Source organism: Mandrillus leucophaeus, unplaced genomic scaffold (assembly GCF_000951045.1).
Source record: "Mandrillus leucophaeus isolate KB7577 unplaced genomic scaffold, Mleu.le_1.0 Scaffold175, whole genome shotgun sequence".
NCBI lineage: Eukaryota > Metazoa > Chordata > Mammalia > Primates > Cercopithecidae > Mandrillus > Mandrillus leucophaeus.
Window position 1 is genome coordinate 1,045,149 of NW_012101754.1, and position 16,338 is coordinate 1,061,486.

The 16,338-nt window shown below is 36.8% G+C and overlaps 1 protein-coding gene across 1 annotated transcript in view; it reads right to left on the bottom strand.

Moving 5' to 3' along the window:
- Window positions 1-3,425: 3,425 nt before the first annotated feature.
- FGF14 (fibroblast growth factor 14) overlaps window positions 3,426-16,338 on the bottom strand; it is a 719,779-nt gene continuing 706,866 nt past the window's right edge. The window contains exons 4-5 of the mRNA XM_011977221.1: window positions 8,749-8,947; window positions 3,426-5,519 (exon numbers count right to left, since the gene is read on the bottom strand). Coding sequence (XP_011832611.1) covers window positions 5,383-5,519; window positions 8,749-8,947 — 336 coding nt within the window. The 3' untranslated portion in view covers window positions 3,426-5,382. The remainder of the gene's footprint in view (window positions 5,520-8,748; window positions 8,948-16,338) is intronic.

The window sequence follows — 16,338 nt, forward strand, 5'->3', positions numbered from 1 at the left end:
CACAGACATTGGAATTCATTATATTATCTAGCTATCGTAATACAAATGACCTTTGGATTTCCCTACCACAGCGGTTATCCTCCCATCAAGGACCAGAAAGTTAAACTTTATGGACCACATACATCCCTGTCTCATATTCTTCTTTGTTGGTTTCTGTTTAATACTTTAAAGCTGTAAAAAAATAAAAATTCCTTCTGAGCTCCCAGGCCGTACAAAAACAAATTAAGGGTGGATTTGGCTAGCAGCTGGGCAGTACTTTGTCAGCCTCAGCGCCACTGGAACTGCCCTTGATTCTCTACGGCTCATCAGAAAACCTCAGGTGTGTCTTATTTTTCTTATAATCCTCTGTATGTTATTATCCTTTTTATTAACAACAACTACAACAAAAGTGCTGCTCTTTTTCATAGTCTCATGTAAGAGTGTCAAAAATGTCCTCAGCATTTGTTTTTTCAGAAAAAGAATTTAGATATTGGAGAAATTATCATACCATAAAGTTCAAAATGTGACTCATCTAAAATTTAGGACAAAGATGAAAATAGGCCGGGCATGGTGGCTCATGCCTGTAATCCCAGCACTTTGGGAGGCCAAGGCAGGTGTGTCATGAGGTCAGGAGTTCAAGACCAGCCTGGCCAAGATGGTGAAACTCCATCTCTACTAAAAGTTCAAAGATGAAAATATAGTCATCTCTGTTCTAGTGTTCATTTAGTTGGAAACCATAGTACTGGAACTGTATTATAGCATAAGTTTCATGGTACCTAAACTCTAAGGAATGCTTTTTCTTTGAAAATAGAAATATTTTATTTTTACTTATTTCTATCCCCTATGTTTCTTTGTGTGTATGTGTGTGTTTGTGTGTGTATGTGTGGTTTTGATGCCAGCAATGCAAACACCAATATATCTGTTAAGAAGTGATTGAATTTAGATTGGAAAAAATAAAATAGTTACATGTAAAGACATAGACTCTTTCCTTTTAAAATATGATTTTGTACTTTTTCAACTCTACGATAGAAACTCCCTCCTAAAAACAAGCAGGGCAAGAACAAACTTGTAATGGATGAGAGAAAAGAAGCAAATCTCATTGGCTTTTTCCTGTTTTTAGGAAGCTGCTGTGGGATTAATGTCAATTGGAAGAGATGCAACAAGTTTAGAGAAGGTGTTGGCACTAACCCTGCTTGTTTGGGAAATCATCACTGAGGTATTCTACCCAATTCCTTTTTCAAAAAAGTCAACTAAAGTGCTAAGTCATGAGAGGAGAGCCATTATACCCATTGTCTTTCTGGGCTCCTTGAGTTTATCTGGATTCCAACAGCACTTTGGAAGTACTGCCCTCCAGTACTTCAAATGCAAATGCAATCTCTGCCAGTAGATATTGGAATTAGACTTAGTGAAAACCAAGAAAAAAAAAAAAACTAAAATATAACTCAGGCTTAGTTTGCAGACTCAACTGTCAACACTTTGAAACACTACTCCGTATTCAAGAGAGTGAAAGGCCCTATGTGTCACATTGTAGGCTAAGAAACCTAAGCTATGACTACTGTTTCCCTCAAAGTAAGACAATGTACATCCTGGATTTTGATATGCCTGCATTTTGGAAAAAAAATATTGAGGATTTAGCCCAATCGCTTTCCCTCAATATAGCCTTGTTCTGAACTAAAATGAAAAAAAAAATTCAATTATTTTTTCATCTTCGTCTCAACTGAATGTTAGTCAATGTGGTCTCTTCTTGATTATGTATCAAATGTTAATGATCTATATAATATTAGGGGGATAATTTTAAATGAAGTGATACATGTCTAACTTAATAAGAAGTTTTTGGTTTTTGCTTTTAAAGACAACCAAATCTGATATTGTTCATCCTGATAAAAATAACTTTTAGTGCTTAAAGCATTAAGCAAGTGGCTAGGTATGATAAAGAATCTCCGCTTGCTCCCCAAGAGGCAGACTATTAGAAGAACTGGAGCAGGAGTCCTTTGGACCCATTGTGTATCTCTTTAAGCCACTCCTACCCAAAAACATTCAGGACAAGCAAACATTTAGAGCAGGAATCTCCAAATTCTTCAGGATTTGTAATGAAATAATGCTCAGTTCCATTTTGCTCTTTACATAGGGTGGAGAATTTGCATGTCTTCTCTAATTTTTCCAAGTAAAGTGGTAGCAAAATGTAAAAAGCAATCTTATATTAGAAAACAAAAATGTTGTCACTTGAAATATCAAAACAATTGACATTTCCGAGCATTGTTGACGGACTGGCAAAGCAATCAGCGACTATAACAAATCAGTAGAAATAACCCTCCCACACCAGATATGCATGCAGAAGGAATGGAGTATTATAGAGACTTGATACAATGGACATATGCACATGGAGGTACAAAACACACGGTCTTTAAATACAAATGAATTCCATCAGATTTACTATACGGAACATCAGTAGTGACAGATTGCACTTACTTAATAACAGCAAACTTAATTTCTGAGGGGAAAAAATGGTGAAGTCTTATCCCAAACAAATAGCAAGAGAGGTATCATCAAAGAGCTAAAATTTTCTTTGGCATGGTAAAGGGGGAAATTGAGTTTACCAACTTATTTACATGACATTTCTCTATATTGGTGGGTAATGCAATGCCATTTTGTTACATAAAGTTGTTTGATGTTTTTGAATATGCCTTCATATAAATATTTTATTCAATATGTTGTATTTGTGAATACAACAAATGATATTAAACACAGAAACTGTACAATGCAGACAAACTCTTTGTATGCAAATTAGCAATACATACCAACAGTTCTTGATACACAGGTACCTACTACATGCAGCTCATCAGTGCTGTCCTCTTCCCATGCAACAGCTGAGACCAGACACAAAGTAAATGACCTAACTCAATTACAAATAACAAGGACCCCTCTGCAATATGTCTAAACATATATTAGAAGAAAGTATTTGACATCCTTCATAGGGATAAATGCCCTTATAGACACCCCGTATATAAAACACAACAGAGATACACATTTACATAAATCTCAGTCATTTACAAAAATAAATCTTATCTTAATTTAAACCAATAAACAGACTTGCAGGGGACAAAGAAACCAGCAAGTAGGGCTGATTATCAGTCACAAAAACAGCTGGGGCTGTTTGCTGTGTGTGTGTGTGCACGCGCGTGTGTGTATGTATGTGTGTGTGATGTGTTGCTGTAAGTAGTGTCTATAAGCCCATTTGATTGGATTACAAGTTTATTACTCATAGTTGGCCACATATTATGGGATATATGTTTTCTGAAAATAATTGGTTAATGGAAGTTATTTTAACTGATCCTGTTAAAAAACAGTAGGCTTCAAAATGACATAACACCAAATCAAAAATGACCAAAGGAATCATTTTGTTATATTTGTAATTTAGCATCATTGACAATAAATCTACTCAAACATTCTGCTAACTTTTTATTTATTCAAGTAGAATCCAATATGAAAATGAAATAAGCATAAACAGTTAAATTTATACTAAACCTTTAATCAGCTAAGCAGGCCAGAATTTTTTAATGCTGGGCAAGGGCTGTCATGAAGATTTATGAAAGCAGTGACAAAATAATTTCCCAATAAATACAGTGCAGATGGGAAAAATGATGACTGGGTCATCCTCCCACATAGAAAGAATAACAAGAGGCCAGTACATTGATCCCACATATAATTTTCAATAAATGAGGTTCAGTTTGGTCTCAATGAACTCTTCTGAGAAGAAAACATTGAATTTTATTAGGTGTACACAGAGTTAACAAATATATTCCCAAACAGTTTAGTATGAACCCCTTTAGATCCAGTATTGAACATTTTGCATGGAATCTTCACTGTGTAGTCAACTGTTCCTGGCCTTTCTTGGTAGTTGTCTTCCCTAAGCTCAGAGTTCAAACAGTATTAAATTAAACAGGAAATTAAGAATGCAAAATAAAACAAAAGGAAATAAATGGAATGGACCAAAATCCTGATGGATGGATGTGTTGGTTTGCCTTTATTTTCATCTAGGATAATTCAACAGACTGTATTCTGAGATCATGGCAAGGCACCTCTAACCCAGCCACTGGGCAACAGGAGTCCCAAATGCTGAGTTAGAGGCATGTACTGGTGAAATACACAGTACCGGACTCAGCATGCTGAGCTAAAAAAAATATTTTTCCTAATATGTCCAGTTTAAAAACTTGTCATTAAACACCAAAAATATTAAAGTCTAATTTATAACTAACGTTTGCATTGCTGCTGCAGGAAAGAACACAACAGCCGTCTTGCCCATGCTCTGCTGAGTATGAGGGGAACGCAGCCAGAAACGGGGATGGCGTTAAGTCTGGTTCATTAAAAACAGGACGGAGTATATCTGAAATGGATTTAGGTAGCGCAATTCTTGTAGGTTGTAATGATTGGTTTTCCTTTTTGTTTTTTTTCCAAATAATGAGAATTAATAGATGAAAAATGAACCTTAATCAGGCCTACAAGGCCTACAGAAATCTTTGGACCCACTTTCTCAAAAACCAGTGGGTCTTGCTCGCTGGGCAAGGCAAATGTTACCATTACCAGTAAGCTTGTGATATGTATAAAACACACACACACAAAGAAACTAGAGGGGGATGTCAAACACATATCATAGAGAGCTTCCCTGGATTGTGTTTGAGCCATTTTCCCACCCAGGCAATGCCGACCTTGGGAGCACAGTATCTGCTACTGAACAGAGCGTATATGTGTGTTTAATCCATAGTGTGAGCCAGAGACAACAATCTTAATCTTTATAGATGCAATTTGTAATAATAGGTTTAGAAGGCTTCCTGATTCCCTGATTGCTCTCCGACCTAAGCCAACGGCAACATTTAAGATTTAGAGGAACAAAATCCCTGCAAAAGGTCACAGACAGTGGAGCGAGCAGCCCTGTAAAAATGGGAAGAAGAGAAATCCATAATAGCACAGGTTTACAGCGTCTAACTAGAAATTACTCAATATTATTTGTGTGCTACAAAATTGAACTTAAACACATAGATTTCGCTGAAACAGGACTCAAAAAGGATTATGGGTAGCTGTCAGCAGGCAAGGTATCGAGTGTACTTGTGAAGTATGTCATTCACATGAAGTGTCACAGTCACAGAAAAGATATTAAAAAGGCATTCCATATCTGGTAGGGCATTCCATGGTCTGAGTTTAGCTGGTTATCCAGGTGTCTTCTTGTTGTGGGGGGCGCAACAGGTTGAGATTTATCCACTTGCAACAGAGAAGTTCGGAGACAGCAAAGAGTAAGCATTAGCTTACTTCCTGCTGCTCTTCAGCCACGGAGCAGGAATGTCTGGTGAGGATAAATCACTCAACTGTGCTCAGGACGAATAAGTCACAACACCTGTGAGGATCTGGCTATGTTGTCTTACTCTTGTTGACTGGTTTGCCTCCATTCATTATTGCAGACGCACTTGTGCTTTTACTTGGCGTCACCCCAGGCTTCGGGACCGTTTCCCCAACATCATGCAAAGATGGTTCTCGGTACATGGCAACTAGTGATGGGAAGAAAGGAGGAGGAAAAGCAAACATTGCTTGGTTAGGTGTGAGAATGGTCCATCCATACATGCACAGACCACTGCAGTTTGCCCATCTCTGTTTTCCCTGAAGTAAAGCAATTCCATTGAGAAGGAATTCCTGTGGTAAAGCAATCATTTCCAGCCCGCAGAGGACATTACTCCCTCCACATTCTCTGGTCTGCATACCTAAAACATGTACACGAGTGTGCATGGATTTCTGTCTAGGACAGAAGGTTTAAATGGGAGCTGTGGCCTCTTTGTGGGTCCATGATGTAAAACACACACACACACACACACACACACACACACACACACACACACACACTCTAGGAAAATGACAGGCATTTAACTTAATTCTCAAAAAAGAAAACTCAGACTTCCCTTCCACTGCACACTAATGTCAACACCTGAACTTCTCATTCACTTCAATCAATCTTTGCGAGCTGCGGTATTTACATCCTAGAACATTAAATTACTTTCTCTCATGTGTTTCAAAAGCAACACAGTCATACTAGTGTCAACTTCAAAGCTACACAAAATAGCAAATAACTCTCTTCCCATAAGCCAGAGCCTTCAGGAGATTATCATTTCAATGTTCATTTCCTACAGTCATGGAAAGAGACCCTTGAGCAGCCGAAGGCAACACCTCATTTTCTGCTACGTTATTAAAAATCTAATAATTGACATGATATAGGGGCAGAAACAGAATGGCAAGACAGCAACTGAAACTACCTGAATAAAATCTGAGGAATTATCTAAATAGTGTCTGGTGACATAATCACAGTAGTTCATGTGGCTTTTTAGAAAATGATTTTTGGAAGTCCCAGGAAAGGACATATAAGAATGACTAATGCTTGGGGAAAACTAGGGATTAAAGTCATCTGCCATCAGGAATACAAGTGCATTCGAGCTGCCCAAACTGCTTTTCAGGTTTTGGAAAGTTTAAGGTATTTTACAAAGAGCTCTTAGGTTTAGTTAAGATGAACTACCATACGCATTCTCTATGTTCAAGGGGGTAGAATGTGGCCATTAGTATCAATGCGGCATGTGAGTTTTCATCAGCACACATACTTGAAACTGCAAATATACACAAGGCTTCTATTAAATAACTTGCTAAGGTAGCAAAAGGAACTAATGCGTATTCTGAAAGCACATTCCAATCCCTCACTCCTACTATTAATTAAATTAGGAGAAAAAGCATGAAGCATTGGCCTTGATTTTCTATGTAGTGAAGTTGTATCAAAGATATGAACGCCCTAGAGTACCAATAATCAACCAGATACTTAATTTGTCCTAACATTTCCAATAACATATATTCGGTATGGGTTTTGAAAGTTTGAAATTAATTTTCCTCTATCAAGTAAACAACGTGATAACCTCTGTCATTATAGTACCTACCCCCTTAACTCTTTTTAGAGTACTTCTGCTAATTTTTTGAAATGAAAATTATTGTTTCTCTCTTTCTCATATATGTACATACATATGTATATATATACACACAAAACACTCATATACACATAACAATTAAACACATGAGTGAAATACCAAATACCATTCTATACTACATCATTATTGTCTCAGATATTTTCTATGGGATATGCAAAATAACTGGTTCCCAAATTTTACCTCGGTTAAATGACATAACAGCCCTTTTGGGTTTTGTTACATTTATGCAGCTAAAAGGTAAGGTTCTAAAAATCTAGTCAATTCTTAACTGTTAACAAAACATAAAATGAGTGAAAAGAGATAAAGCAAGGTGGCAAATAAACCATGGTCTTAGAGCATCTGTGGCCTTATTTTTACATTTTTTATTTGCATTTAAATATTGGTGAGTCCAATGTTATCAAAATTTATTTAAAACAATGAAAGTGTATCATTGATGTGTTTTTTGGGAGGTACAGGGAAATCCTCTAACTTCTTTCTATTCTAATCATCCTTATGATCCACTATATACTGAGAATAATTCACTCATATTACAGACTCTGGAATAATTTGTCTTTTCCTACATAGGCCCTGGTTGCTGTTTCGGTTTCAATAAATTGTTCTACAGAAAAATATAATTAAGAGTGACAGTAAGTCAACATCATTGAAATTATAAAAGTAGTATTAGCCAACAAGAGTGATTTTCTGAATTTAGGCAAACTGAAACTTAATTATACACTCACAGATGATGAAGAATTGACTGTTCAAATTTTTTAATTTTTTTATTTCAATATAGAGAATATGCATTATGAAAACAATATGCATTTTCTCTTGATGGCTAAGTCTTTCCTGTAGGAATAAAACACAAAAAGAAAAATGAGCTGTCTAAGCTAGCTTAAAATATTTATTGAGTTATTGTAGATCTGATCTTCTGCAAAGGAGTAAACAAAAGTACTTGAATAGAAAACACATGTGAATAGCCTAAAATCAAATATTTTTGTAATTCTCAAATGTTACATAGATAAAAGTAAATGACACTTTTGGCAGAATAATTAATGAGAGAGGTGCAGATGTTGTTGATTAATTAAAAAAACTTTGTAGCCTGCTCTTTGGGTATCTGATTGAAGTAAATGTGAAGTTTCTATTCATTTGGCATGGATGACCAGATATATCCCTTCCTGTACACAAATGAATGTGGATAAATTATTTTAGTAAAAGAAGTAATGCTACAACTGTATACAGTGAAGAAGTATGCAATTTGAAAGCAGATGTGTAACATCAGCGAGTTTTTTAAGAGTCAAGCTATTATCTCTTAATTTTCTGTAATTATAATAATTCACAAGTAATTACTTTCACCTAGATAATATCAAAATGGAAAACACTTTTGATTCCACACTCAAAACTTATTTTTTTCTAATATACATATTATCTTTTTCTAATACGCTTATCACAGGTTTGTATCATGACATATTTAAAATTGTTTTAAATTAATTAAATTATCTAAGAGTTAGAGTGGCTGTAGCAGTGAGGATTTGAGACACTGGAGGTGGCAGAGAAGAAATTTTTCCTGGTACACATACATATGCAAATATGGTAAAGTATATAAGGGGCACAAATTCTAAATGAATAACTTAAGTAGGCATCTGTGCAAGCATCACCCAGATCAAAATAAATGGCATTTCCAGCATTTGTGAGGGTTTCTTATAGCCTTGGTAGACCTATCAATTTGAAAAATAAAATGTGTAATAAGTCTGTGTAATAATAATGCATACATAATACTCACCTTCCAATGGCTTGGGTAGAAAATGAGCTGCTGGTTTGGTTTTCTTTACTCTGTTCCCTTTCATAGCTTGCCCTTCCTTATTTAATCCCAAAAACCAGGCTCTACCAGATTCCTGTTGTCTGTACAGCATGGATGAGTAGATTACATAGTAATTTTCAAAAACAGATTCTTTAAACTTGCATTCAGGGGTAAAAAGTTCCTGTGGAGAGCAAAGGAAACAAAGGTTAGAGGAAGGAACTTGATCTTCACTGTACATTCTATTCATTCTCTAGAACGTTTCCCAGCATGGTGAAAGAGTCCTTTGGCGTGGAGGACCGGATATACCCCTTCCTGCACACAATAATTGTCTATACATTTTTTAAATATACAATACATTGAGAAGAATCTGCTACTATTGAGAATATACAGAAGCAAAAGTATATCATAAGAAAACAGAAGACATGAGCAAACTAAAGATTTAACTTAAACAGAAGACAGTTCAACCAGAGTATAATCAGAAAGGGATCATTAAAGTAGCATCAGATATTCACAATAAAGTGAACCAAATAAAATACACATTTCAGATATTTTATAATCCATTTTACATGTTTCCATAGGAACAGTGATACGATACTCTTAACAGCTGCCAGTTGTTTCTTGGATCACTGAAATCGTAGGGTGATACATTTTACTTCCAAAGGAACAAACTGAAACCTCAAACTAAAACCATGACAATCAGCTGGCTTACTTGCCAGCCACTAGAGCTATTGTTGTATAGCCAGATGAGGTCAGGTGTCATGTTAGCTGGTCATAGTGACAGGAGCTGAAAATAATTCAATGGGGCTCCAAACCTTGAACTCTTGAAGATAAACATCAAAAGCTGCTCCAACTGAAAAACCACCCAGCATTTTCGGAAAGCATACAGTTTGTTAAATACTACTATGCTCAATGCCATGGACTACATTAATTGATGAGCAGCACAAAGCTTGCTACTTTACAACTATTATTAATGTCAGAAATATTCGTAGCTGATTTTTATATACTTCTTACTTTGGGATGAATAATAATGAATATAATCCCATGCAACATTAATAAAAAAATTGACAAGGGTACAATCTACATATGCATTTTTGATAGTCCTCTATTAAAAGTAAATTTGAAATTCAACCTGTCTGGTTATAAACCATGAAAGACACTTAGCTAGTTTTAAATAGGTCTAACACTGTGCTATTCTATATGTATATAAATACAGATGGAAAATAGATCCTTACTGTCCTTGATCTTTTTAAAAATACCACTGGACTAAATATATACACAAAGTTTTCATTTTTCTTTAATAGATTTTATTATTTCAGAAAATAATAACTTTTGTTTTTCTTCTAAAAATGTTGTATACCCATTCTGAAAAATATTCCTTAGGGGCTAAAAACTAAAACTTTATACTAACTGTAATTAGGAACCTAACCTAATGTCATGTAGAAATTTCCTTTCAATATTTCCCATAAAAGTGTGAATTATCAAATGCTGTCTCATGCAGGAGACAATTTATTCAGTGTCTACATAACTTTAATTGAGAGCTAATAGTTTTCCAAGGGGAACAGGCTTTGTTAGTGGCAGATGCTTTTCAAGACAAAGATGACAGTTCCAATGATCAATTCGATGAAATTGCAATAGCCAAATGACAGATTTAGCCCTCTCCTGGAGCAATTTATGGAGATCTTTATTTCTTCTTGATGATGCTACCTCAGATTAGAATAAGACCCCATCCAAATAAATGCTCTGGCTTTCCACTGAGTTCTGCATCTCCAAATGTCCTCCTATTAGTTTTCTCACTAATAAATGACAGTCTCACTGAGTCAATGTCCAGGCCATGTGCCAGAAAAAAAAGATTGATAAAACAGTACATGTTCATGCATTTATGGTGAGTAAAACAAAATGGAAAGCTATAAATCTGGCTTCTCCCCAAGAGACTAATAAATATATTGGTTGAAACTATACCTTCTAAAACAAAAGGATTAGACTTTAGCATTTCACTTGTCTTTTTACTGAGACAGGCCAGGGCATCTAAGCATATTGTTTACTAGTTAAAAATCTATCTCAAAATCAGCTATGAGTGAGATGGTAAGAGCCGACCTAGTGGGTAACTTAGTGGAAGTCAGAGGAACCTGGCTCCGCCTCCCGGGCTTCAGGTGTCTCTGCCCAGAACCTGGCTCACTGATGCTCATCCTGTTGCTACAAACACCAGAAACGTAGGTCCGCAGGATTCCCTTATGATCATCCCTGCCTTAATGTCCAAAACATGTGAATGGTGCTTGCAACACCATCAGCAACTTAGGGATGTATGGTCTCCATTCTGAATCCACTATGTTGAATATGAAAGAGAAGAAGATGCTTGATGTAGAGGAAGCAATTTATTCTCGGTGGATACCTTAAGGACTTCTGACACTACATCTTTTCAGATGAAATGTTCGCATCCTAGGACTCTAAGGAAGTCAATTCCACAGCACCTTTCTGTGAGCTGTGCCTGTGACTTCACAGATAGGTGATTCTTTCTGTCTTCCACAACTGAGAACTACTGCCTTCAGTTGCTTGTGATAGTGGAGACTGGTATATTTTCAGCCTTCTTGTTTGTGGCTAAATAATTAATGCACACACACATGCACATGTTACATTCAAAGATGTTATTGTCTAATACATTTTCTCAAGACTTTTTGAGAAGTTAATCTGTTCCTCCAATATTGAAGTCTCAACCCCAGCGTTTCCTGTAGAACCAATATAACCAATAGAAGTTGAGGTTAGTTGCTATTTGGTGTTATCAGTGATACACTTTCAGCGTGTAAATGGGAAGCAATAGAGCAGATAAACATCACCTGTGGAGGCAGATGTAGGATTCAACCCTGACCCCACTCCTTACTAGCTGTGTGTTCTTGGGGAAATTACTCAATCTCTCTGGGCTTCAGTTTCCTCATCTCTAAAATGAGGACAAAAATCATAGGGCAATAAGGTAGTTAGGGTGATTGAGTGAATGAATACATATTACACATTTAGAAGAGAACTTGGTATACAGTAAGCACTCAATGATTATTCTTTAAAAGTTTCTCATTATTTATAGTCAAAAATATATCCTGATCAGTTACTTCAATTCTGTGAAAATCTCACCAAATCAAAAGCTACACAATTAGTCAATGAAAACAGTTTTACACAAAATATTGGATTCAGCACGAAATATACCAAGATAAATAAGAGTAGTCGTACATTTCATGGAAAAATGACAGAACAATATAATATTTGTTATGAGTGACTTATCTATAAAATACTAGAGTGATTATATGGGGAGTAAATGGTACTGTGAAAGGCAAGAGGTGGGAAATGGCCTGGTATATTTGGAGAACTGTAAGTAGTTCATCACTGAGATACAGGCTTTGTGGGACAGAATTGGAGAATGCTGTGGATGGGAAGATAGGTTTGAGAAATGTAATAAGGGGTCTTGGACACTCTAATAAACAAATTAGATCTCTTATAAGTGAGAGGAAGACATGTTGAATTCCTGAATATGTAAGGGAATAATAACATGGCCTGATTCGTATTTTATAAATACAAATCTGTTGTCAGTGTGGAGGATGATTTCGAAAAGTTAAGAACATGTCTGTACTGATGTTTTCAACCCTAATCTCTCACAAGATGAACCTGAAAGTTGTTTGTAGAACATGAGTATGTGTGTGTTCCTGCTAATAGTTAGTATTAATATTATAAATAGAGAACCAGAACACAAAAAGTAAGGGAAGAAATATTACCAGGATTGTGACACACTAACTTCTGAATTTTCTGGTAGCCAGGACAAAAAGAGAAAGACTATATGCTATAAAGATTATTCAAGAAAGAAAATATTTTCCTTTTTGAAAATGAAAAGTTTCTTGGCATGAACTTTTCAAAGGTACTTCCTTATAAGGGACCTAAAAAAGTGACATTGACCAACATAAACAAAAATGCTCTTGAGAGTAATTGCACTGTCATACTTTGTGCTTCAATCCTGCAGTATGCTTTAGGAAGACAGATTGCAATGAAAATGTCCAATAGGTAGAACTACTTAAAGTCCAGTAGGTGGAAATAATTGTAATTGATGAGATCTCCAGGGATAATGTGCACAGCACAGGCCACAAACTCAAATGCCTCGAATGACCAGGCAGATACAGGAGTGAGGCAAGCTGGCATGATCATGGCACCATAATGAGGACAAATGGCCTCTGACTCAGGCGCTGTGGTGAGGAGATGAAGACAGTGGTAGAAGCAATGAGTTTTTCAAAAAGCAGCTCTCCCTCACATTGTTCTCCTGTAAAAATAAAAACCTTAGATCTTTAGAAGATCTGATTTTTCAAAGGAAGTGAGAAATGTAAGTTTCTACATATACTCTCCTTTTAACATTGGCAACTATTTCTTAGTTTTTGTTTTTCAACATTGAGTAGGTCAAGGGGCCACGGGGAAGCCTGTGAGCCTTCAATATGAGACCCCAATGCAAAGCAGCAAGAACCAAAGAGGAGCCCTACTTTCCTTCTCAAAGCAGTCCTCGTCCAATTGATAGTTCCTATACAGTTGGATAATACAATTATTGTGCCAGTGAAACACTCTAAAACTGGCAGTGATAATATGAAAATGCTTATTTAAATTTAGGCTTAAATATAAACTCTTTGAATCTGCCAAAACGAGATCGATAAGAAGTTTGATGTATATTTTTCTCACCTTGCCTCCTGCCTATGTTTAGAACCATCACCACCACAACAAAATCAACAACAGACGAGTTCCAGCAGAAGCTTGAATATTAATTTGCACCACTGCCAAACTAAATCATCAAATCATAGGATAGAGAAATGCAATAATTAAACAGAAATGTTTTATCTTTTTTATGTTGTAGTTGTTTTTGAAATGAAAGCACCATCTGTGGTGTACTTATTATCTTAACAGTAGCAGCAGAATTCCTCTTCTGAGGGAAATGCCTTTGTTTAGGAAAATACCCTGATGGGCCATTTGCATGTACAAAGAGAGACTTCTGGTTTCAGGATGAAAGGAGTTCTCCTGCCATAACTCATGAGGAATGAATAACTCTGATAATCTGGCAAAACCATAACCTCAGAATTGAAAGTGACCTTGAGAATCTAATCCAGTGGTCCAGCAAACTGGCTCTCAGGCCAAATGCAATTTTCACCTGTTTTTGTAAATAAGGTTTCATTGGAAAACAGGCACTTTGTTTATATATTGTCTGTGTCTGCATTTACACTACAAATTTCAGAGCTGAGTGGCGGAGAAAGATCTTTACGGCTCACAAAACCTAAAATGTTTACTATATGGTCCCTTTGCCAACAGTTTGCCAATCCTGATCTAAGGTAAAATTTGAGGACTTTCCAACCTAGGTAATTGAGGGAAGAGTTATTAACCCAACAGCAAATTCCTAAGGAGCTAAGCATTCCCAAGTTAAACTTGGATTGTACATATTTTCACACACGCAAACATATACAACCTGAAGGAGAAGCTTCACCAGTGATTCATCCTTGGAAAAGCCTTTACGTTCTGTTATGTGCCCGGGCTTCCATTAGGAATTAGCCCACCAACTCCACTTACTGTGTCATCTTGGTGTTATCTAAGACTAAATGAAAATGATGTTTTTGTTAATGTCTTCAAGTTTGTCCACCACCACCACTTAAGGGAAAACTATAAAAGAGGCATTCTGAACACATTCACAACATTTTTTAGATTACGAGCCAATTCCAAAATAACTTAAAAAGAGGAAGTAGAGAAACGATATCCGACACAGTAGCAAATAGTGTTACTGGGGAGTCCTTGCTCCCAGAGCTCCCAAGATGGTGGCAGGCCACTTCCAAGATGGTGGCAAGCCTCCTGTTCTCTGACCTGGGGTTCTTGGCCTCATGGATTCCAAGGAATGGAATCTTGGACCATGTGGTGAGTGTTATAGCTCTAGTAGAAGCCATGGGTCACAGAAGAGAACGATGGAACCAGTGACTAGTGTTCAGCTCGATTAGGATGAACCCAGGCACTTAGCCATGCAGGAACAATGGCAAGCCTTTAGCCGGATTGGGAGCGGCAATGTGTGCCTGCTGGATCAGAAGCACAGCTGACACCCTGGCGGATGCAGAGGGATGGAAGTCAGCAGCGGGTCTGCGACTGCGGCAAACAACAGTGGTGGACAGCAAGCGAAAGCCCCAGCCGTAACAAACATGGACCAGAAGAGAGTGCAGTTGCAAGATTTAACAGAATGAAAGCAGAGCTCCCACACAAAGGGAGGGGACCCAAAGAGGGTAGCCTTTGCTGGCTGAATGCCTGGGTTTATATCTCCTGCTGTGCTCTCAGGTGATAGATGATTGGCTATTTCTTCACTTCCTCTTTTTGCCTACTTAGTATTTTACTGAGCTCTCTGATTGGTCAGCTGTGAGCTAAGTTGCAAGTCCCCTGTTTAAAGGTGGACGCGGTCACCTTCCCCGCTAGGCTTAGGGATTCTTAGTCAGCCTAGGAAGTCTAGCTAGTCCTGTCTCTCAATAGTACATAATAAATACATGATAAATAATAGCTACTAATATTTTACTAACCTCTGTATTCCAGAGTCATCCCAAAATTCAGTCCCCTCCCATTAACAGCTCAATAAGGACCCTTATCCTGGACTCCTTCCGAGTATCTCTCAGAGGAGGCATCAACTTAAAGGAGGAGGAGGTCTCCAAGTCCAAGTTCTTACTTTGAGTATAATATTAAATAACAAAGGGTTCTTACAAATATCAAATAAGAGAGGTGAAAAAATAATTTGTGAACTAGAAATTAAGTTGTAATCTGTAGTTATATTGACAATATAAAATGAGTTTGAAAGTGCAACTCAAATGTTGATTGTCACCATGAAGGAGGCTGTTATTTAATAACTCTTAATAGATTTCAACTTAATTAGACATATCTTTAGATGGGAATTCCCATGTTCGGATCCACTTAATCTGAATTCTCAATTTTTTTTCTTCTCTTTTCTACTGTTTGGAGATTTGATCTACTAGAGTTTATCCTGAGGTCAGCAGATTTATCCCAATCTCTTTCATCTTTTACAGTTTTGAAATCAATTGTATCCTTTAATGCTACTGTTCTGACACTAACGACTTCTTTAAAACAAAAAGGCAGACCACTCTTAAGATTACTTAGAAAAGAATATTGCGAACTTTTAGAAAGATTTTACAGTCCTGAAGTTGAAACAAAATATTTGTAGTTAACACTCAAAAGCAGAAAATTAAGTTGACTAATGTACTTTATTTATATAAAGTTGTATGTAGTTTAATATTTATAATATTGGGCTGTGACTAATGCCCCCAGGAGAAAAAAAATTAGTGACTTGGTTGTGTGTGTACCTCAAACAAAAGCATAATTATGTGTGAGTTTAAGGGACAACTTTTGGCAGGGCGCGGTGGCTCACACCTGTAATCCCAGCACTTTGGGAGGCAGAGGGAGGCAAATCATGAGGTCAAGAGATGGAGACCATCCTGGCCAACATGATGAAACCCCGTCTCTAATATAAATACCAAAATTAGCTGGGCGTGATGGCGTGTGCCTGTAGTCCCAGCTACTCGGGAG